The sequence below is a fragment of the Furipterus horrens genome, unplaced genomic scaffold (genome assembly GCF_987537825.1).
Source record: "Furipterus horrens unplaced genomic scaffold, mFurHor1.1.pri manual_scaffold_5, whole genome shotgun sequence".
In the NCBI taxonomy this organism is placed as follows: domain Eukaryota; kingdom Metazoa; phylum Chordata; class Mammalia; order Chiroptera; family Furipteridae; genus Furipterus; species Furipterus horrens.
In genome coordinates this window covers 62,260,228-62,284,843 of record NW_028327175.1, presented here as the reverse complement: position 1 = coordinate 62,284,843, position 24,616 = coordinate 62,260,228, and the positions used below count along the sequence as shown (strand labels likewise).

Genomic DNA, 24,616 nt, shown 5'->3' with positions numbered 1-24,616 from the left:
TTTAATTAAGAATAATTAAAAATAGTATCTGTATTAAAATGTTCCATTCTGTCAGCTTAGTAGGGGTTTTATTTCAATAAAAAGTTATTATTTTACATGTTACAGCATAAAATAAATGTGGTGTGCTGAAGATGTATGGAACAATGTGATTTATAAATTAATTCCCTGCATTGTTTTTGTTAATTTCTTTTCATTAACATTAAGATTAAACTTTTACTTGGGTAGTTATTTATTTGCATTTATTATGAAAGCATCACAAAAACACAAATGGAACAAGTAAATTATATACGAGCTAGAAGGGAGTTGTGAGGAAACGTATTTAAAAATACAAAGGCTGAGTGTCATACAGGCTGTGAGATTTTCGTTCAGTTTGCTGTTAATAGGATTACTTAGCTACTTAAATAATGGTACATAAAATGATCTAAGTAAGCTTGGGTTAATAAGAAGGAAGGTTTTAAACAAAAGGTTTAAAGTTAAGTCATTGGTCACTGGGTTGGGCAAGAAAGCCCAGTGCCACATACCAAAACCAGGTAACTCCTAAGTTTTTGTAAAGGGGAGAAATATATAGGATGGGGCAAAAGTAGGTTCTCAGTTGTTCATATGGACAATAATACAATAATTAATAAATAATAATACCAGAAATTCTGTGTTTCTTGTACTCAGAACTGTAAACCTACCTTTGCCCCAGACTGTATAAAAAGTATCAAAACCCGAAGGGAAGAGTAAACAAATGAGAGAAGCATTAGTAATTAGGGCGGATGAGATGAAGCTGTCTCATAGTATAAGATTTGGAAACAGCGCAAGTATGAAGAAGAAAAAGAACTAAATAAATGTGGAAACAGAGATGCTCAACACGAAGGAAGACCTAACCAAACATGTCTTTTTAAATAAGAAAACATGAAGGACAGCTGTGTGCTTGGCATGCATTGTAGTTTTTTTTTTTTTTTTTTTTTTTGCATTTTCCCACCAAAATAATTTTTTGTTTCATATTTCCCCACTTTCTCTCACCACTGCATTCTGCATTTTAATCTATTACCAGTGGTAAAATATAAATGTCTACAATGAGTAACATGTTGAAATAATAGCACCCACATCCATGCAACAGTATTTATTGAGCATTTGCTGTGTATGTAACCTATTCAGCTCTTAGTAGAAAGAAGATAAAAATTTATAAGTATAATAACTCAAGGATAAAGGAATAAGGGTCACTAGGAAGATAATGATATAAGTAACAGAAATTTGGAAGATGTGATTCTATCGGATTATAAGATCCAACAAGACATTCAGTGATTGAGGAAGGGAAGTTCATTAAGTTGAACCTTGAAAAATGGGTAGGATTTGAAGATTCATAGAACAGAAAAAGAAGAATATTTTACTAAGATCGTCAATGTGAACAAGGATTTGAAGGTATACAATATGTTACATAAGCATTGATATCAAGGACATTTGGTAGATACATCATGAGTGTGAATGGAGAATGAGGAAAACAAAGTTTTAAGAGAACATTAAATGATAGGTTAAGGAAAGGATGGTTTTCTTTAAACCCTGGAATCAAAGATTTTTGAGGGACAAAAAGAATTGTCAAAGCTATAGTTCAGAAAGATTGATCTAGCAGCTATGAGTAGAATCTATTGAGAAGGAAAGCCAAAGATAGGGCACATGAAGTTCAAAGGTCATTATTAAGGTCTTTGCAAAAGGTATTGAAGTCTAAATGTAGATGGTAAGAGTCAAAGTGAAGAGAGGGTATATAATCCAATAACCTAAAGTCACAGAATCTATGTGACTTAGCCATCAGAGTCATTTTAAGTTTTTTCTTCAAATAGGTTACTTAGTTATTTAGTGAAATCACTTAATGAAGAGGACACAGGACAGGACAGTTTTAGTGGAGATTCACAAAAGATTTCATGCCTGGAGATGCCTAGAAGTCAAGATATTGCAGTTTGACCAAGACTAGCTTTAAGACACTGGGAAGTGGAGAGATTGATAGAGAAGAAGGCATAGAAATTGGAACTTGAAGTTAAACTCCTTGTATTCAAACTTTATACTTTTTAAATTATTTCAGGATTCAGATAATCTTGTCATCTTCTAAGATTACTAAGCTTTTAGGATACTTTTCTCTGGAAGCAAATGATTGGTTTTGCAGAACACTTATCCCAGAGTCATTATAGGGAGGAGGTGACATGGACTGAGAGATGGTTAAATGAGACTAATCTGATTTTGATGGAAAATGTTGGGTAGATACAAGACTAGGTCTTGACAAATTCTTTTGATTGGATACCACAGTGACTACATTCTAACTATGTCAATTTATTAGCAAGTGTTGCCATTTACAATGTGTGCATTACTACATAATATCATTCTGACATGTTCATACTTACTTTTTTAAAGATGGTATTTATTTGCTTTTAGAGAGAGGGAAAGAGGGGGACAAAGAGTTGGAGAGAAACGTCAATGTGAGAGAGAAACATTGATCAGTTGCCTCTTGTACACATCCCAGCTGGGGACCACAAACCTGCCACCCAGGCATGTGCCCTGACCAGGAATCAAACTAGCGACCTTTTGCTTTGCAGGATGACGCTCCTACCAACTGAGAAGCATCAGCTCAGGCTGCACTTACTTTTTGACTCCATGTTCCATGTTAACTTATGCTTTTCGAGGAGGTTAATCATAACTTAGTCTTAATTGTTGTTTACACAGTAGTTTTGTGTCTTCTTCCACCAGAGAAGTAAGTACATCGAAGGAAGAATAGGCTTTTGAAAAGCCCCCTCAAACATTCATCATTTTTTAATGATGATTTTGAATCTTAAGAGAAAAGTAAGGCTGTTACATTGGCTTTGGAAAGGCATTGTTCTTCAGTAGCCTAAACCACTTTCAAGTAATGCTCAAAAATTCTTCACAACATTATGCACAGGCTGAGGTTCATATCAGTTTTGGTGTTCTGGTGACCTATTTCTGCATAAGAAGCCATCTAAAAACTTAGTGGCCTAAAACAACAATTTATTGTTATTGTTCAAGGTTCCATGGGTCGACTGAGCTCAGCTGGGAAGTTCTTGCCTGGGATGTCATATGGTTATAATCAAGTTCTGATTGGCGTTAGAGCCATCTGAAAGGTCATTGAGATGGACATCCAAAGTGACTCAGTCACATGGTTGGCAGTCAGTACTCGCTGTTGGCTTGGAATTCAGTTGTCTACTAGAGCATTACCCATGGCCTCCGTGCATCTGAGGCTTCCTCCAGTATGTGCTGGGTTCTAAGAGGGAGTAGGTATTCCAAGAGTCCTAGACAGTAACTGCAAAACTTACGAACTCAAAAGTCAGGTAGCATCATTTACACCATATTCTGTATTCAAAAAGAAAGTATGAGGCTAGCCCATATTGGGGGGAAGAGGCTTATACAAGGGCATTAATATAAATGAAACATCACTTATGGCAGGGATGGACTGGGGAAGGGGGACGAGTAACCTCTCTCTGGGGACTGGCTGCCACACACAGTGAAACAATAAAGCAGAATTCTCGTGGGGGAAAAAGACTCATATTCAGTACATATGGGTATTACTGAATGATATATTTTTGTTATTGGTGGAGTTGGTGGTTGTCTTTTTGGGGAAATTACCAGTGTTGCATTCTATCTTGATCTCAGATTCTAGATCTCTTTTCCTAGTTCCAATTTTAATGGTACTCAGATCTTTTATTAGTAAATCTAAATGTTTCCAAAGGTGTCCAAATGTGGTAACATACGAAACATTTCTCATATTGTATCGTTTCTTCTTATCCTTTTGCCTTTGGTCCCTCCACAAGGCTAAGCATAGGTAAGGCACCATTTTTATCTCCCAGGTTCATTCAGCTAGCATTAATTTAAGTACTATATGCTTGTCACAGGGCACACAAGGAAACAAAAGCCAGCTTTTGCTCTTAAAGTACAAACAAACCAAATGGAAAAAAAGGCCTGGGTAGCTAAGGTAAAGCTAAAGTGTTCTAACAAAAAGACACCAGAAACACAGAGGCTATAGATGTTTATTTCTCTCTCACATAACACTCCAAGGTGGGCACTCCAGATGGGCAGATGGCTCCATCCCACACAGACAGGTTCAAGGACCAGGTCCCTCTGCCATTACCTAAACAGTATTGTCATCTCTATGATCACAGCTGGGTTGCGGGTTCATTAGCATTTTGGGTCACAGGGAGGGAAAGATAAGAACATGGAGATATCATACCCACTTCCTCAAGGTGCTGGCCCAAAGTGGCACCAATAAATTGTACCCTTGTGGCATTGGAAAGGTCTTATTCAAATGGCCACACCTAACTGCAGGGAATGCTGGGCAATGTAATGTGTCAGGCATCCATGTGCATGGTGACAATTGTTTTAGCAAAGGTTTTCATGAACAGTTAGCAGTCTCTGCAACAGCAGGAAAATAAATCATTACAAAGCAATGTGATAAGTGTTTCACTAGAAAAATTTGCAAAGTGCTACGAATGCACAGTTGGTAGTCACTATCTTAGCTTGAGTGTTCAAGAAGGGTTTTCGCAGGAAGTAAAATTTGAACTATTTCCAGAAGTAATGACTAGAGGAAAATAGGACATTGTACACAGAAAAATAAGATCATGTGCCCTGATACAGGATACAGAATAGTGTGACAGGTTTGGGGAATGGCAGAAATTTAGTATGGCTGAGCACTAGAGCCCATAAGATGGGGAGTTTTATGAAATGAGGTCAATAAGGTAGAGTGGGTTCTGCTAAGGAGTCTTGGACTTTATCTTCTAGGGATAGTGGGGAGCCCCCAGAAGTTTCTAAGTCTGGCACTGGCGATATCATATTGGTAGTAGTATTGTGAGGATAGATTGGGAGAGAAGAGATTAAACAAGAAGACCGGTTAGGAGTATGTTACAAGGGGGCATGATGAGAGAAGGAATAAATGTCCAGGCAACAGAAACTACAGCTTATTGCTGCTTAGATAGGAAGGTTGAGAAAAAGAGATGAGCTCTTCCTACTTTGGCACATGAGTGTCTGGTGATGCCATGAACCAGTCTGTACTGCCCAAGAGAAAACAAGTTTCCTAGGGCAAGATTTTTAAGATGTTTTTGGACATTAAGAATTTTGGGATAACCACATTTCTGGCCCATTTTTGCTGGTCTTGAGAGTAAAAAATAAATAAAATAAAAGCAGAGGGTAAATCTAAGGACTTGCTTAGGTAACTTTATTTTTAAAATAAAGCAATAAAGGCAACCAGTTTAGCCTACTCTGGTCTGTGACACTAAGACTTTGAATGATTCATCACCCCCTTTATAATGGCAGAGCAATGCATGCAGTGCCATGGGTTTTGACACAATACTCATTCACTTCTGTTCAGCCACTCCTTGCCTGCATGCGCCATACTAGATGCTAAGGTTCTATACTAGGTGTGAAGGACACAGCTCTAAAACAAACAAACAAACAAACAGGCACTGCTTCAAATAGTTAAGGCCTGAAAAAATGTAGCCATTTTCAGTTGGTGAGGGTAGAATTACATATAGACAGTAGGGGTGCAGGAAATTGTTTTCCAGGTCCCAAGCAAGGGAAGAGAATACATTGTACATTTTAGGACCAAAGAAAATGCAGAGTTGCTGGAAAGTAGAGCATGATGGCAGCATAGTAAAAAGAAATGAGGTTGGCAAGATAAGCAACAGCCAGATCATGGAGAACCTTCTCAGTCTCGGAAAAGAACTTATAAAGAAGGATTCTAAGAAAGGATATATGATGAGATTTTGCATTGTTTTCCATAAACATTGTAGCTGTAATAAGATGGGTGTATTGGGGGAAGATGGGATGACAAGACTAAAGCGCGACTAGTTAGATTCCGATGACTTGGGTGAGGTAGTGGAGATGGAGAAAATATTTTGATGTGAACAATCATCAGTCCCTGAATTGATGGGTGACAGAATGAAAAGCATCAAGGCAGGCACCCAGGTTCTTGGTTTAGACAATTGTACAGATGTTCTATCATTAACAAAGAAAACGAAGATGGGAAGAAAAATGTGTTTGTGAGGGAATGATGAGTCCAGTTTTGACATGCTTAGTTTGCAGTGTCTACCAGACTTCCAAATAGAAATGAACAGTGAGCAATTAGATATATTGACGGAAGCTTGAGAGAGAGTTACAAGTGAGAGGACTAAGTGAAGTCAGCCTTAGGAGGACATACTCAGTGAGAAGCTCAGCATTTGCTTGCTACGCACAAGATCCCTAAGGGGCTGCAAAGAAGGAGCCACCAGAGAACCAGGCAACAAAGCAGAGCAAAGAAACCCAAATGGAAGGGAATGCTGAGCCAGAGGGTTGGTCAACAGTGTCAAATGCTATTAAAGGTCTGAAGAATACTAGAAAAGTAAAAGTGTTATTGATCATATTAATCATTGCTAATCTCCAAAAAGTCTCAATTAAATTTGTGTTTATTTGAGAAGGAAGAAGGTTGGACATATTTTTTTATAATTACTGCCCATTTATATCTGTCTCATAAATCACCAGGTCTTTTTTTAATTGAATCTTTTCATTTTCTTATTGATTTGTAGGAGTTCTTTATAAATGGTGGCTAACAATTCTATTATATGTCGTATATTTTTGCCCAGTTTTCTTTTTTCTTTTTGTTTTGCTTATAGAATGTTGTTTTTTCTATACAGAATATTTCATTTTTACGGAGCAAAAAATGTCAATCATATTTTCTGAGGTTCAGGTATTATTTTTGTGCCTTAATTCTCACTCCACAGTTATACACACATTCTCTCTCTTTATTTAGTAGCTTTATTTATTTTTTTTTTAACATCTGGGGAGGTGTCCAGGATTATGTAGTACAATGGCTGAGGAGTGCTGAAGACCTAGTTGTGCTTGATGATTTGTTTATAGGGACAATAATCTGTTAGCTAGAGAGAAGCTAGTCAACCCGGTTCATTGAACATTGGGGTTTTCCAGTCAAGTGCACTTAATGGACAATGGAACAAGGTGGTTTAGAAAAACATTAAAATGGTGGACCGTAGACTCTAAGCAGTTAAGTAGGAAAGTGGGGGGGAAAGGCTAGCAGGGAAAAGGAGACTGAATAGACTAGTATTTCTATAAGATTTTTTTTTAAGGTTGGAAAGGGAGTTATTTAAGTAATATGGTTACAAAGATAGGAGGTTTGGGTCAAAGTGGGAGACTGTCTAAATTTATTATTTCAGAAGAGTGCTGCAATGACCAGAGTTAAACATTAAGAATGGGTAGTTGAGGCGCCTCAGAGGCAGTCGGGTGCCTCAGGATGAAGCTGAACATCTCTTTCCCAGCCACTGGCCGTCAGAAGATCATTGAAGTGGACGATCAACGCAAACTTCGTACCTTTTATGAGAAGCGTATGGCCACAGAAGTTGCTGCTGACACTCTGGGTGAAGAATAGAAGGGTTATGTGGTTCAAATCAGTGACGGGAACGACAAACAAGGTTTCCCCATGAAGCAGGGAGTCTTGACCCACGGCCGTGTCCTGCTGCTGAGCAAGGGCCATTCCTGTTACAGACCCAGGCAGACTGGAGAGCGAAAGTGCAAATCTGTTCAGGGTTGCGTTGTGGACGCCAGCCTCAGCGTTCTCAGCTTGGTCATTGTGAAAAAAGGGAAGAAAGATATTCCTGGCTTCACTGATACTACTGTTGTAGTATCACCTGGGGCCCAAAAGAGCTAGCAGGATCCGTAAACTTTTCAACCTCTCTAAAGAAGATGATGTCCGCCAGTACATTGTGAGAAAGCCCCTAAACGAAGAAGGTAAGAAACCTAGGACTAAATAAAGCACCTAAGATTCAGCGACTTGTTACTCAACCTGTCCTGCAACACAAACCCCGCACATTGCTCTGAAGAAACAACATACTAAGAAAAATAAGGAAGAGGCTGCAGAATATGCTAAACTTTTGACTAAGAGAGTGAAGGAGGCCAAAGAAGAACGCCAGGAACAGATTGCCAAGAGATGCAGGCTGTTCTTTCTAAGAGCTTCTATCTCTAAGTCTGAGTCCAGTCAAAAATGAGGTTTTCTAAGAGCAACAAATAAATAAGAACAAACATAAAAATAAAAAATAATTAAAAAAAGAATGGGTAATTGAAGCCCTGGCTGGTGTGGCTCAGTTGGTTGGAGCGTCCTCCCATGCACTGAAAGGTCGTGGGTTCAATTCCCAGTCAGGGCACATGCCTAGGTTGCAGATTCGGTCCTGGTTGGGGTGCATGCAGGACGTCTCTGATCAATGTTTCTCTCTCACATCAGTATCTTTCTCTTTTCCCCTCCCTTTCTCTCCTTCTACCTCTCTCCCTAAAATCAATAAACGTATCCTTGGGCAAGAATTTTAAAGAATGTGTAGTTTTAGTGGAGTGGTGAGGAGGTCACTGAAGATCAAGAAATGGAGAGGTTAGAGTATTGAATCGATTATTCATGTGAATTTTGGAATCCCCAAGATTATAGCTTATCTTGGATAAAGAAAAACGTCCTTTGACCATCTCGGCCTTCTCTCCCCAGCACCTCTGGCAGTCTTCGTTTATCTTTAGGAGACCTGTCCCCAGTTGCTAAAACATAAAAAGTCAAAGCTCATTAGAAATCAGTAGCAAACTCAAAATCAGAACCATCCACCCCTTTGCTTCTGGTTTGGGCTTATTTTATATGTGAAAACAACTGATAATGTATGTAAAGCATTTAGTTCAGCATCTAACACATATTAGGAGTCAATTTATTATAGTGATTATTATGATATTAAAGGGAAATGATTTGTGGTTTTAAATTGGTGTTTGTTTAATAGTCCTTTCAAGTTTAAGGTTTGGAATTTTAGCAACCCTGGTCCTGCATAAAAATGAGCAGGCAGCTTCAGTGTGAGCTTGTTTCTGGAATCCCCAAGAAGCTTGGAAATGTGTCCGAGAAGCAGTTAAAGCCAGGGAAAAGAAGGGGAAAGAAACTGGAAAGAAGTTTTTACATTTTAGGTAGACCAATAGATACTGGTTAGTTTTCTTTCCTCTCATTTTGACACATTTGGACTCGTGACTCCTCCCTAAGAGATCAGAAGTAAATCCTGGGTGAGGCCCTGGATCTGTGTTTGTAACAAGTACCTCGGGTTAGTCTTTGGTGTGCGTGATAATGTTTGAGAATGGCTGACTTCAGCATTTAGGGCCAGCAGTTTTTTTGTCCTGTAATATTTGTGCAAGACAATGTGATGAAGAGGATTAAGGGTTTATGAATATTATATGTGTTTTAAATTGTGTTTCAATCTGGAAAAATACAGTAAAAACAAAATAATTGTACAAAGAACGTGTACAAGTAAATAGAGGAATTTAAATTAATGTGTGTGAATCTTTTTTCCTTCTTTACTCAGTTAAAATAATTACTATTCATCTTGTCTTAATAAAGAAAAACTGAACTCTTTGCTGCTAAAGTTCACATTCATTTTTATGATTAAAAATATATATTTATATAAGCCTTAAATATAACAAGGCTAGTTTACCATCTGATAGCACCTTTCCACAGTGAAGCTCAGAATGAATTACAAAATTTATCAGAAAATGTATTTAATATAGGAACATTTCTGGTGAGAAATATCATGATTTTAAGATCTAAAATGATCCAAATCAGTGACAAAACAAATATTTCAAAGTCATACAACCTGAGGCTGATTTTTGCTGTCCACTCACAATGAGGCACAGAAATATAACTCTTTAGTTGCTATTTACACAATTTTTGCTGCAGTTTTAAGTTAGCAAGTGTAGAAGTAATGATTCTCACTATGACACTTCAATGTATAGCAACATTGCAAGAAATATAAATGCTGCAAACTGGATTTGTTAACATAATGTAGTTAAATATTATGAGAATTCTAACATTTACCCATTTTATAATCTACATTCACTTGTTTTCAAATTTTACCTTATGTTACTTGGTTACTAAATAGGGATTCTTTCTTTTTTTCTTTCTTTCTTTCTCTTCCTATTTATTGTAAATGATACAAACCTCTATGCTAGGCACTACTAGAAATTCAAAATAAAAATTAAAAGAACACCTATTCTTCAAGGGCTAGAGAATGACTAGGACTTATGATTAGATCTCCAAACAGCAGGCTCAAACAAGAATAATTCAGTCACACTAACTTAGAGTCATGTATTTTTAACTGCCATTTCTCTGAATCTTGCCTACAAGTATACTGAGGGCAGTCAAACTTATTCATATATACAGATACGGTTGCACTATGTTGATTCGTTTCTTCACTTAACAACTATTTATTGAGCATATGCTACATTCTTAGAACGGGGATGAATGGGGAATGAGACATGACGATGATGAAGACGTTGATGATGATAACAGTGGCTCCCTATGGGCAAGTATTTATGTGGATTAATTCTCACAGTAATTCTATGAGGCAGATTTTATTATTGTTCCATTTTGCTGGTGCAGAAATAGGTTTAGAGAGGTCACACAGCTATGAAATAGTGCAACCAGAATTCAGACACTACAACTCTTAATCCAAGGGCCAGACTTTTAACTAAAAAGTCATTAAATATATATATTTTTTTTTCTCATGGGGAATATATTCTAGAAATTTCTTTACAAATATTTACTAAGTATCTATTATGTGCTGGTACACTCCTAGGCCCTAAGGTAAAGTGTGGAAGAAACCAGCAGTGTCATTGCTATCATAGCTCATACCTTCCAAATCCTCTAATAACAGTTAAAAACTGGAAGACAGTATACACATACTAATGCTAGTAAGATACATAACTAATTACATTTGTAAGAGTTACAAAACTATTGAGTATGACACAATGTATAAAAAATTAATACTGCATATTTAATAATGGCAATGTTATTTTTATACTTTAAGAGGAGTTGATTTTCACCTGTACCTCACTTTTATTTATTTTTTTTTAATTTATTTATTTATTTATTTTTAGAGAGAGGGGATAGGAGAAAGAGAGGGAGAGAAACATCTCTGTGTGGTTGCCTGTCACTCACGCCCTCAACTGGGGACCTAATGTGCAACCTAGTAATATGCCCTGACTGGGATTCGAACCAGCGACACTTGGCTCGCAGGCCGACGCTCAGTCCAGTGAGCCACAGCAGCCAGGGCTTGCACCTCACTTTTAAAAGAAACTTTTCTGCTTAAGCAAAACTTGAATTCAAGAGCTGTTTCTTTCAGTTGCTAAAAGGGGAAAATTCATATCTAAAAATAAAGAGTATTTCATGAGGTAGAAAGTCACTAAAGGCTTTGTGTCATTTGAGGTTAAATTTTATTTGAATTTCAGAATAATTTATAAATGCAATGGCAGCTACTACTGTGCAACACTCATTTTTCCAATGGGCAAGACCTAATCAATTATGAAGAAAGTTCCCAAAGAAAACTACACTGTAGAATTTAGAAACTGTTAAGTACTCTGCAATTTTATTAAGTTAACTTATTAATTACAATAGATGACCTTTTAAATTATCTGTTACTGGATCGCCCTCCATCTTATTTAAAATTTCTTCATTGAGGAAGAAATATCTTTTGAAACTGAAGCCATTCACTTATGTGTAAAAAGCTGATGCAATTTAAAGTATTTAAGAAAACATTGAATAGCAGTGTTTCAATAATTAATAAATATTTCAATTATATTATACATTTAGGATATACCAACGAACTTGAAAACTTGCCTGAGCAGTGACCATTGACATTTGGAAAAATTGGTTAATATTTCTGTAAATCACTGTGCATTTAGTTTGCAAATGAACATTTAGGTCCCTAATTTAGGGTCTCCTCTTTTCTCTTGTTTTTATTTTGTCACTAATAGTCTCACTATTACCATCATTTAAAGTGATACCAGGTAGAGGCATATTTCAAAGATAATTCAGGTTTGGTTCAACATCACAGCAAAAAGAATAGTATTGCAAAAAAGTGAGTCATAATCTTTTTGCTAGTGGAGGGTCTTGTCTTCAATTTGTGAAAGTTGCAAATGCAATAATAAAGCAAGATATGCCTAGTGCCTGACCTCAGTGAGTTTACACAGTGTAGCCAAAAGAGGCATAAAGTATACACATTAAACAGAAATACTAATATAAAGAGAAGATTGTAACAATTTTATAAAAAATGGTTCAAGTAAGGAAGTCAGAGGTTGCATATTATGTTTATTTATTGAGACAGTAGAGGCTGAACTGGATTTGATCAGAGAAGTCATTGGTAATTTTGTGAAGATGGGTAGGCGTTCTAGGGAAAGAAAAGTAGTAGGATCCAAGACCGACAGAGCTTGATAAATTTGTAGCATTTGACTGGAGTTTGCTTAAGGATATTGTGACAGATAAAGGTGAAGAGGAATGTACTAGAGGATCTGCAAAATTTGAACTTTATAGACCACAAAGAGTTGCTGGAAGTTTCTGAAAAGGGAAATATAATGAAAGCAACGTTTTAGGAGGGTTAGCTAGCCGGTGCATGTGTGGGACTCCGTGAGAATGAGCTGAGGGAATAATACAGGCATCTGGAGCAAGTACTACTCAAACTGTGCTCTTTGGAATGCTGATTCTGAATAGATAGTAATAAAAGCTCCCTTTTTAGGGGTATTTTTATTAATGAAAAAAAGAAAGCATGGCATATTAAATTTTCCTGTTGGATTTATAATGCGCATTAACACATTAAAGGTGTATACCAAAGAAACCTGTAATTTCACAAACTTATTTGCACATAGAAGGCTTTGTTCACTGCATCTGTTCATAAGCATATCACTGTGCTCCACTGAAATCACTTACAATATTTAGAAATTTTGGTCTTACCAATTACCAATTTATTAAAAGTCCATCTAAGAAATAATGAAAGTAGAGGGGTGGAAATGAAATTCAAAATTTTTTAGAAAGGGCTTTAGTCCAGGCTCTATCTTTAATCCTGGTACAGGTGATCAGAAATTGAATGTTACCTTTGACTTGGATGTCTTTCTAGTCAAATTATTACACTTTATTATATTTGTTTGCCAGTTTTCTCTCCCTTGCTAACCTGTAAAATACCCAAGAAGATTAAAGCCTGTCTTACTATCTTTCTAATCTCTACATCTGGCTCAGAGTAGATGGTGGAAAAATATTTGTTGATTTAAAAGTGATGAGAAAACTAGAGAGTTGGTATCTTGCCTATGGTCACACAGATTATAGTAGGATACATTGAAAATAAATTAATTCTAAGAATTATGTATAAAATTTTAGCTATGGGAGGAACTTGGAGACAAAAAACTTGGTATATTCTAGACATAAGTCTAAAACTAGCAGTATAATCACTTTCTATACCTCTATTTCCTCATCCATGTTTCAGGTCCAAAATACTGGGACACCTCCATTCTTTTATTACTGTAAATGAGAAAAAATTAACTGAATGTTATTTATTTTACATTTAAAATATATTCTTGTGAGGGACCATGTTTAAATACAGAAGACTTCTAAAGCATTTACTTTTTTATATTTGTACTTTTACAGTATTCCTGAATTTCATGACTTTTTCTATTCTTATTTTCCTCCTCTTTCCAGGTTTATCAAAGATGATGGAATCTTTAAAAGTCTGCCCGTGTGTGTGCTTATGTAATATTAGGACTGAAAACTTCAAATCTTAAAATGTGAAAGCTCCAGTTGTCAGAAGATCATAAAGTCTTTACTTTTAAGGACTGTTAAAAATCACCTTCTGTGAGATTTCAGCTTTGAGATTTTTCTGACATTTCAAGACTTAAATCTGAAAGTGTAGAGTCTCTATAAATACAACATTACCAAAAGCCCAAAAAAGTCAAGAAATTCAAAAGGTTAGATTCTTACTAACTCCTCTCCCACATTATGCTCTAAATTGAGTTATGCATCTTAGAGTTAAATACGTAATCATGAGTACTTGATGTGAAATACAGATTAAATTATGACATATTAAGTTTTCTCTTCGAATTTTGGGAAATAAAATTGTGTATGTAAATCACGCAATATCACATTTTTTGTATGTGCCCTTAAGGCTTTTTTATGTTTTCTTCACTTAGTCCCCTCATTTACAACTTTTATCTTGCTGTGGACTAACCATATGGGAAATCCACTATTTTAAACTTAAGCTATTTTTGTGGTGTTACTGCATAAGAAAATGCCTTTAGAGAAGAAAAATTATATTTTTTTACCAGATTATAAAAATAAAAATTCAATTTTATAGTGGTCATTTCTTGGTTTAACTCAAACTATATAATTTTTAATTTCTAAATATCTCTAAAAAGCCTGCATTGTCATGGCAAAGTGAGAAAGGGAGATAACAAAGAAGTGCCATGAGACCTGGCCATTTTCAACATGTTGAAGATTTAAAATTGTGTATAATTTACATGAGACATATAAATGAAAGGATAGACTTAAGTAGGATTTTTTTTTTTTTTTTTGCTATAAAAATAGGGTATTTCTCTCCTGCAGCAGCATTTCACATCTCATATATATGTGCATATTTAGTTTTCTGTGTAGCATTCGGTCCCAAGAACACTAATTATAATTTTAAATTATCAATAAGATACAGGCTTAAAGTACAGTAGATGTTAAATTTCATATCTCTTGTTAAGATTCTCTATCTAAAAGCAACTAGCTTTTGCCTTTATTTTCATTTTTTAAACATTCTTGGGAACTTTAACCACTTCTGTTTTGCCTTTTAAAAGTTAAATACACTCTTTAAATTTCTAGTGTGCAAATAGGTATGTCGTTTTATATATCAGAAAGGTATTACTGATGGTAATTCGTCTGTGCATCGTGGGTAAAGTGAAAAACCAACACATGGCTCAAAAGTTCACAGTGTACCATGTAAAAGTGTTTCTTTGAAGCCCCTATTGGAAGTACTTACAAAGTGGTTCGCCGTTGTTGATTTGTTGGCTTGTCTTCTACGGTTGTTTACCAAAAGTCTTGGTTACACTGCATTTAGGTTTTTGCTTATTTCTTGTCTTTGAAATAGTTCTTCTGTCCTCCTGAAGTATGGATGCCTCAGCAAAAGTTTGCCAAACAGTAGTTCCCTAGGAGCTATGCTATATTGTCCTCTGAAATCTCCATCCTGATCTTTATATTTTTCTTCTATTGAAAAGCTAACTGTATTCTGTAAGTTTGTTGACTTTCATATTTAGTGCAACACAGACAATCACGTTGAAACTTCTTCGGAACTAAAGTGTAATTGCTATTATAGCATGTGCAGCTTTGGGAAGCATATACAAAAGTTAACACTTCTCTACAGAATGTCATTGTATGGGATTTGGTGCCATATTAGAGCCATCTGTATCAGCCAGCTTCCCAAAGAATATCCTGCTCTTTTTGCATAATGGGATTATTTCTGGAAATGGCCCTCTTGGCCCAAGATGTGCTACCCTCTCAAATCATATTTGGGTCCTTTAAGCATTTTCAGTGTGCTTTGCATTCATTTTCACTCATTATCCACTCAGTTGTTCCATCGTTACTTTCTGATATACATAGACATTCGGCTACACAGTGGGTAAGAAGTGAAGGTAGGACTGAGAACCCCAGGACAGGAACCAGGGCCCAGTTTGATCTCTCCTTGGCTAAATTCCATTTTTAACAGCTCATTGTTTTTCTTCGATGTATGGGGTTTAATTTCTTACCTCTAAACATAAGGCTCAATTGGTGGGTCCTTGTTTGGGGAGAGCCATTTGCCCTCTCTGAGTTAAATATCTGAACATCATTAACAGTTTATTTTCCATAGAGAACCACACTCTAAGTGTAGTACAGAAAATGTGGTTTTTGACTGCCCAATTTTGCCCAGGCACATCCCTGATTTATGTCATGACCCCACAACAGCCTCTCGTGCTGGTCTGGCCACAAAGCTTATTTTGTAATTTGATCTTAGTGGGGATTCCAGCCGTGCTTCCCTGCTCTGGGCGGCAGAATGTGGCAGCATGCCTGCTCACTTGCCTGAGCCGCTGTGATCAGATTACGCCTTCTCAGCATTTCTTACATTGGCTGCCTATGAAATTCAGAGAAGCTTGAAGTCAGCCCATTTGAGTTTTACAGCCCTTCACAGACAGAATAGAAACTATTAGAGAGCTCATGGAATCTTGGTCTCATATGTGTCTACTGTTAAGGGAGTCAGAAAGTCGCTCCGCACTGAATATCTGTGACTATCTGTAAAAAATTTTAAGTGATCGTTTTTTTGTCATGCAATTTCCAAAAACCATTTTCCAATTTTAATGTTATTTTTAGAGCTATCAGTTGGGTTTTAACTTTCAGCTTTTAGACATTTCCATAACTTGTTAAAGATCTTCATGAAAGATAGGGAAATTCTGCATTTTCATTGTTTATTGTTAATAACAAATCATTATAGGGTATCATAATTGGCAAAGCACCCTTCTCTCTGTATTATTCTTTCAGCCAAATAATCATAACGTGATGATACTTGTCAACATCTTTATGAGATAACATGACTGCATCCTGTTAAGGTTACAGAAGGAGAACACAGTGTCCAGCCTGGCACTGTGACATTACATGGAAAATTTAGAACCCATTCTGCTTCCATTTCCTTCATCCAAAATATTAATTGAGCACCAAGAATGTGCAGGCTCTGCGTGAGGCACTGGAGAGATACTGGTAAGTTAGGTACACGGTCCCTGCCTTCCCAAGCTTATGATTTAGTCTTGGAGATAAAGCCTCTTATAGAGTAGATGTATTTAGAAGCTTTTTAAAAATTATATTAGAATAATTCCAAAAATTTTTAAATGTGAACCAGAGAAACTGACAGTTGGAAAGGACTGTAGAGTTTATTTTATAAAGCCTCCTTCCTTATACAATGCAGAATTGCAGAATCCCCTCTGTGGTATTTGTTCAGGGGAATGAACAAAATATGCAATTCATGTTTTATTGTTCAGAAATGAAGAAATCATGATTATGGGTTAAGATATAATCTAAACTCCATCCAAAGCTCAATTAAAACAGTTTTGTGTTGTGACATTATCATTCATACGTTCAGCGGACCAGCAAAAAAGCTTGGAAAACGAAACATAAACAATGTGGTGCCAGTTTGCTTTAAAATCCCTAATATATGTTTTGTAAACAAAGCTTATAAAACTTAGTACTCTACTAATTAAATAACAAGAAAGATTTTATGAGTACATGAAAAGCCAGAATTTAAAATGCCTTCAGGGGAACAGGTGCTGTAATGACATCACTGTGTGTCACACAGCTTTTTTCCCCTTGATACTTACATTTGGTCATAATGGAAAGAAATTGATTCCAAATGTGTTTTCTTGACCTCCTTCTCCATTCATGTTAGTGCCTAACCTTAAATGATGTTTCTACAATCTCAGTTGTATTTACAGTAATTATATGCATAATGTAGCATATTATTGTCTGGACTTCCTGTTTAATCAGTACAGAGCTTCTTACAAGTGCAGCTGAAAAGGGCAAACAAAATTAAAGCTTTATATACCAAAACAAGTTTGATTTGCTAAGCTCCCAGCATTCCAAAGTACACAAATTTGTTCCACTAAGTTTTCCGATGGCTTGCAGATGGGCAATGATTAATCAGAGAGCTAACTGTGAAGTAGTTTGCAATTAAACTGGAAAGCTCTGAAGCATGCTAATTGAATCAGAAAATTAGAGACACTGAACAGTAATTGGCTATTTCTCATGCAGCAGGTGCCAGGCCACTCATCTGCGGAACAAGGTATTTAAGGCACATTAGCACTAGTGAAAATACTTCGTGATATGGAACAGTTAGATTTTCTGCTCATTTTCACCATGGATGTCAAAACATACAGCTGTGCTATCTGGTACTTGCAATTCCTGTTTGAAGAATTTAAGTTAGGTAAACATATGGGAGAGAAGAGCTAGGCAACCCCTTAAGTGCACAAGAAACATTTCTGAAGTAAAACCAAAAATGAAGGGCTGAGGTTTTGTTTTTTTCAACTCAATCACTTTTGCTTTTTTATCATACAGATTTAGAGGTTGAATTTTCTGTTTAGTGTTAGTTTAAAGGAACAACAGTATAAATCTAGTACTGCTGTGAGCTTAGTACATACATAAAGCCGATTCATATCATGTCTCAGCATGAGTTTATATCTTCTAATTAGTACCACCATTTTATAGAGTGAGCACATGCTATGAAAGTTTGTTTGCCATGCCAACAGGGACCAGGACATGTAGTTTTTCTTTAGTGGAATGATCTGTCATAGGATCATGAACAACTGTAACCTAACCAGTGGGTAACCAGGCAAGAATGGGATTTAATAAGTTCAATTGTAGAGATTTTTTTAATAATAATCATTTTCACATTATCAAGGGTGGGGCATACGACTTCTGTTTTCCATTGCTTTAATTAGAGTTTAGCATTGTTATTAGAAAGTGAAAAGTACAAATGAAAATAAAAGCATACTAAATTATACTGTGTTGAGAAGCAGAATATTATAGAATTCACATGCCAATCATATTACTTAGCAGATGACTGCTGAAAATACTGAGTTTGAACCAAGAGACATAAATTATAAATTACAAATTGTAAACAGTGCATGGGGGATATGTTATAACTGTGTCTCATTTAAAATGAGGCAACGAATTTTCTCTGCACAAATAATGTTCCTTCATTAAGTTTTAAAGTCTCTTATAATGTTTTATTAAGAACATTTGGTAACACATTACAAAAAGAAAGGTTTTAAAGTGAAACACAGTTTTTTTGAAGTACAGCATACTACAAATGTACACTTTACATCTTCAAGTTATAGTTTGTTGGGGTTTTTTTTGTTTTTGTTTTTGTTTTTTGTTTTGTTTTGTTTTAAGTTAAAGCAAAAGCTCCTCTTTTGTAGGCCTCCTTCCCTACCCCCAATAAGCCATATACATTTTGCATTCTTTAGTTTGAAAGCAGTTCTGAAACATTTACATGATCAATGTCTTTTGCTTGAGGGATAAAGTTTGCTCTTCCATGGACAAGTGAGAACATATTGATCATTTTATTCTATTTGCTATTTCTAAATTCAATACACCTCTTGAGTCGATAAGTGAGATCGAGAGCATATTCTTTTTTGTGTGTGCCTGGTTGTAGCTTGTTCTCAAGATCCAAGATACATTTTTGATTAATCACGAATGCTCTGAGGTCATGGAGAGCAAATGTGTTTGTGGAGTGTCAGCTGATGCTGTCAGATAAATGTCTTAAGCTTAGCCAGGGTTCATGCCCCAGCTTTAGGCTGTGCCAAATGTCTCCCCTTGTTGAGAAAGATAACAGCTACACTGGAGGCGACTGAGCTGTTTGTTCACAGAAAGGGCTGACCTTGCCATATGGGGCTACAATCAGGTGAAAGAAGGAGTGTAGAGATTTTAATTGAAACTTTACAAATTTCAAGTTTTCGTTTGGTTCAGATGGTCTTGGTATACACTAATTTACATTCTAGGCCTTATATCTAGTCTGATTATAATTATGTATTTTCAGTATTTCCGATTAGACTCCTTAGGATGAGTAATTTCTTCAATATTTTTCTTAGTGCATTCTGAGAGTACTTTGGCACTATCACTACATTATTAAAATACTGCAAAGCATGAAAATGTTTATTAGGGTAAAAGGGACAGATTTCTCTTTGGATGTATGTAATAGAAACTATTCTTGCTTTGTTGTTTTTTTCAAATCCACAAAATGCAAACATGATCTTGGCAAAGAGAGGTCACTTGTGTTAATGACCCTTGTCCATGTACCCTCTTATCTTCAGAGGGCTCATTTAATCACATTTACCCCCACTTACAGTAATTTGTCTTCTTTTACTAGACAGAGTCTATAAATAGGAAATAATGACAAACCTAAACTAACACCTGGAGAATGCTTTGCACCGAGGCTTTCTCTGTTTGAGACTACAGGCAACTGGATTGATCATATGGTGATGAATAAATGAGTGAGTTCTCTATGGGCTGTTTGTGGGCATTTGCTGCAAAATACTTTTTTAAAAAGTGCCTTTCTTCCATTTTATCTCAGTTTTTTCTTTTCTCCAAAGAAGCTGGTCTACTTTTCTTTCCTCTCAACAAGTTCAAACTGCCAAGGGTAAATCACTAGTGCTAATTAGACAAAATAAGGCTGTTCAAGAAAAAAAAGAAAGAAAGAAATAACACATCTGTCATGAACTCCCACCAGATCTCTTGGAAATGAAACATTTTAAATATTTTATGCTGAACACATAATATCTTGAGGAAATGGTTTTATATTCTGTAATCCCAAAACAAAACCATCAGTGTCAGAGAGCTGTGCTGCTTTAAAACATTCCATTTTTAATTTTTTGATTTAAAATTCCCTCATAAGTCCAACTAGTTCTATATAAAATCCAGATTGTAAAGTAGAAAAACTTTATGAAACTAGAAGAAAATGAAAGCAATTTCTTTAATCTTGAAAACCTTTCCTTTATCAGGTGGTACCAGAAAAGGGTTACCTTACAGTATCTAGATATAACTATGCTTTATATGTATTGGTATTAGTGAAGAAAATGAATTTTGGTTTGGCTTGGTTTGGTTTGGTTTGGTTTCTACAGGGGCTAAAATGACAAACAGACCAAGCAGAAATGGGAGAGACTGAGGATAACTACTGTAGTCAAGCATTAAGTTTCTGGTAATATGATTAAAGAGTCAAGTCAGATAATGATTGTCTATAGTTTTCTAAATTATTTGAAGATTAATAATAACTAATACCCAAGTCATACTTGCAAGTCATAGTTTAAGTATAAATAAGGAGTTTTAAATTCTCCTTTCTTCAAATTGAAGCACAGTTTAGTTCTGAATTAAATTTTGTGGTTATTTTTCAAAGTATTCTTTACCCATCATCCTTGTTTTTCTTCGTTCCCTCATTATCTTAAGAATATCAGTGGAACACACATTTCTGTGGCTTCTTTTTTCAAAACTTCTGGCCAAACATGAAGGCCAGTAATTGATAATAACATAATAAAATACTTCCTTAAGATTTGGAGATAATTCTCAACATAACTTAGACCCACCTGTGGAAGGGAACAGGAAAATAAACTGATCTTGAGTAAGATTGATTCAGCCCTTCCTCAGAGTTACTATGTCCTGAGCCAGTGCGCTACTGTGTCTACTTAACCATTCTTTTCATTGAAATAAATGTTTTATTAAATCTATAACATTTCTATTTTTCTTCATACTGTCTTCTACCTTTATTCTCTTTTAAGTTAGTTTTTTCCTTTCTTTTCATTTAATGTTAAGTTTAAATGATCATTTATTTCAATTACCAACCAATCAGCCTGGAATTTTTAAAAGTCAGTACATTTAAGTGATATTTTTCCTGAACTTTGAGTGTCTTATTCAATATAAGCGCTTGTTTGAAAAATTGTGAAATGACTTCAGAAATTCTGGAAAGTAACAGCTACTGCAGGTCCAAAATTTTTTTTTTTATAAATAAAATTTTGCTTTTTTTTTTTTTACTGTATTTTTATTGTTTATTATAGTACAAATGTCCCCACTTACCCCCCTTTCCCCACCTCCACACAGCCCCTATACCCCGACCCCCAGGCCATCACCACACTGTTTTCTGTGTCCATGAGTCATGCATATATGCTCTTTGGCTACTCCCTTCACTTTCTTTCACCCAATCCCCCTTCCCCCTCCCCCCTCCCCTCTGACAGCTGTCAGTCTGTCCATGCATCTGTGCCTCTGTTTCTATTTTGTTCATCAGTTTATTTTGTTCATTAGATTCCACATATAAGTGAGATCATATCTGGAAACAGCCCAAGTGGATGAGTGGATAAAAAAGCTGTGGTACATATATACACAGTGGGATTTTGCTTATTTTTAATAAAATATAAGCTCTGATGGTATTTTCCTTATCTGATTAGAGTTGTAAATCTAGTTTTTATTAATCAAATATTGGGGATGGTTTCAATTATGCATAAAGATTTTAAGGAGATTAGTTCTCAGTTCTAATTATTTGCTATGTGTAACAAATTCTCAAGTAACATTGTAATTCTACTTTTGGTCACTTTATCATCCAAAATAACTTTTTACATTTATTCTTTACTTTGCATTAAAAAAAATTAATGCTGGGTTTTCTATTTCTGTATTATGGTTCTTTATATTCTATATTTTTTAGTTGATTATAAAACTAATAGTAAAATTAGTGTTGACAATTATTATCCAGTGACAATTGATATAACAGTAATAATGACAGTCTGTGTTTAGTTTTATAAACTAATTTGGCTTCTTCAAGATTTTGGAGGGTTTTAAATTGCAATTGTCCTGTTGGATAAAATCTGTGCAAAATATCTTCTTTTAAGGGTTTATAATGTTCCCCATACCAATGAGGAAAACAATCCATCATTTTCAGGTGTATAATCAGTGTCAGCATTTCATACATCACAATGAAAGTCCCAAAACAGTGGCCCTTCCCGATGCTCCTGTGAAGAGCCGAAAGAAAACTGCATTCCTCTTGTAAAGCACTTTTACAAATCCCCAAGTAAGAAAAAATTTAGTACAATTATTTTTATAGAGCACAATTATAAATTAATGAGGAACTTTTCAGCATTGTAAAGCGTACAATCACTATTGCATTTTTATATACAAACAGGACACTCACTACAGTCCTTGAGAAAGTCTGTTCCTCTTTAACAATTTTTACATATTTAGAAATGCACAAGACATACTATGTTTATAATCTTCCTTTACTCAGTGTACATAACTAAATATAACAAATAAAGAATGAAATTGTGCTTTTACTTTTTCCTGTGTCAATATTCATTTTGTGGGAATAAAAATATCTGTAATCTTTTTTTTCCCTAGCCTTACTGACATTGAGGGCACTTGGTGTGTGGCCCTGAATTACTCTGAGTATATTTCTTTTACCTTCAGAAAAGGCTACTGAATTTATTTCTGCCTTCATGATTCACAGATTCATTCCACACACACTGAGGAACCAGAAAGGAAGAAAAACTAGAGCAAGGAGAAGATAAAGGCAAGGGCCAGATTGCTGAAGGACTTTTAGATCTGGAGTCTGAATTTCTACTTTGTACTATAAATAAACTGGGGCACCATTGGAGGTTCTCAGGTTGGAAAGTGATAACATCTAATTCATAGAGAGAAAATAGATTTCTAGAGGAGTAAGAATGACCACTTAGAAGCTGTTGCAGGATCCCAGGCAGAAGGTTATGATGACTTGAATGATGGTGCTGGTAGAGATCAGAAGTGTCCATATCATACTCGTTGAGATCTGGGAAGGGAGAGGAGAATAGGAAGGATGAAGGATGATTCCTAGACTTTTGGCTTGAACATCTAGGTAGTGTCATTGACTGAGATGAGGAAATACAATAGAAGAGGAAAAGAAAATTGCAAGTTAAATTTTGGTATTTGACCATGCTCTTTGTATATTAAATAGTTATTTAAGGAAGTATCTAGAGATCAGGAGAGATTTTAGGGTAAGAAAGAAAAACAGCAAATACATAACTTTAATTTTTTTCTTTTAGCAGTACATGAGAATTTTAACATGAACTAGAAGTTATTTGACCAAAACATAAGGATCTAACAACAGTGTGTATGACCAGGGTATAAAACTCAACATTGACTAACATGGGTTGTATAATATACACCATCAAATTCAGCCACTTCTGACCAATGCAGATTTCATCCAAAATATGCAAGTTAACTATTAGCTGCTTTGATGGGTAACGTTTTTCAATAGCCCCAGTGTAACAACAAATATATAACTTGAAAAGCAAGTTCTCTTTTTCTTGACTTATCTATTAAAGAATTTCAATAACATTTTATTAAGAACTCACAGCTTAATGTTGCTTTACAAATTTAGGAACTCTGCTTTATCCTCTTTTTTCCTCCCAATGGCTGAGTAACCTTTTGCAAGGGTTTTCTCCAGTCAGCCCCATTCAGACTTTAAAAACAAAAGAGGCTCTCATACCTTATCTTCTCAGTCAAGTATGAAAAAGAGATGTCCCCAGATATTAACTAGTTCTTTCCACTTCCATGACAGTAGTTTTTCCTTTTTTAATTCTCATGAGAGTATGTTTTTTGTTGATTTTAGAGAGAGAAAGAGAGAGGAAGACAAACATCAGTTGGTTGCCTCCTCACTGGGTATTGAACCCACAACCTAGGTATGTTCCCAGACCAGGGATTGAACCTGCAGCCTTTTTTTTGGTGCATGGGATGATGCTTAAGCTAGCTGAGCCACCCAGCCAGGGCCATAGCAGTAGTTTTTTTTTTATTTAATTAAATTTATTGAAGTAACATTGGTTAATAACACTATATAAGTTTCAGGTATACAATAGTTATACCATTTTAATGTTATGGTACAAACATCTGAAATCATACCCTTCAATTTTTTAACTTTACCATCTTTAAAACAGGTAACTTCCTTTGTGCTTGGTATTTTGCTCATATGTTCACAAGTTTAAGGAGTAAGTTTATTTGCTTTTTATGTGTTGGGAATACAGCAGTAACAAGGAAAAGCAGAATTTGGATGGTGCAGATTTGGTGTTTTACTTACAAATGCAAATTAGGATGACTTTTAAAGTTAAAGTCTCATCAACTTAATTTAGATACTTTATAAAGTACCAGTGTTATCCAAAATCGTTATTCACACATTTGTGTATCACAAGTGTATCACAAATTTCTGTGTAATTATCAGCTTGTTTTTGTGAACATCAAATTATAGGCAAATCCAGTTTCCCC

General features: G+C 35.6%; 1 protein-coding gene and 1 pseudogene across 7 annotated transcripts in view; both read left to right on the top strand.

The window, feature by feature from the left end:
* ARB2A (ARB2 cotranscriptional regulator A) overlaps positions 1–24,616 on the top strand; it is a 460,460-nt gene that overhangs the window by 379,700 nt on the left and 56,144 nt on the right. Inside the window, exon 12 of one of the 7 annotated variants that reach the window (XM_090276491.1) lies at positions 13,493–13,592. The exons of the other annotated variants lie outside the window; for them this stretch is intronic. Within the exon in view, the coding sequence (XP_090132617.1) occupies positions 13,493–13,575 (83 nt within the window). The 3' untranslated portion in view covers positions 13,576–13,592. Of the gene's footprint in view, positions 1–13,492; positions 13,593–24,616 lie in introns of those variants that run through there. 7 annotated transcript variants of the gene reach the window in all.
* On the top strand, positions 7,247–8,009 carry LOC150008713 (small ribosomal subunit protein eS6 pseudogene; annotated as a pseudogene).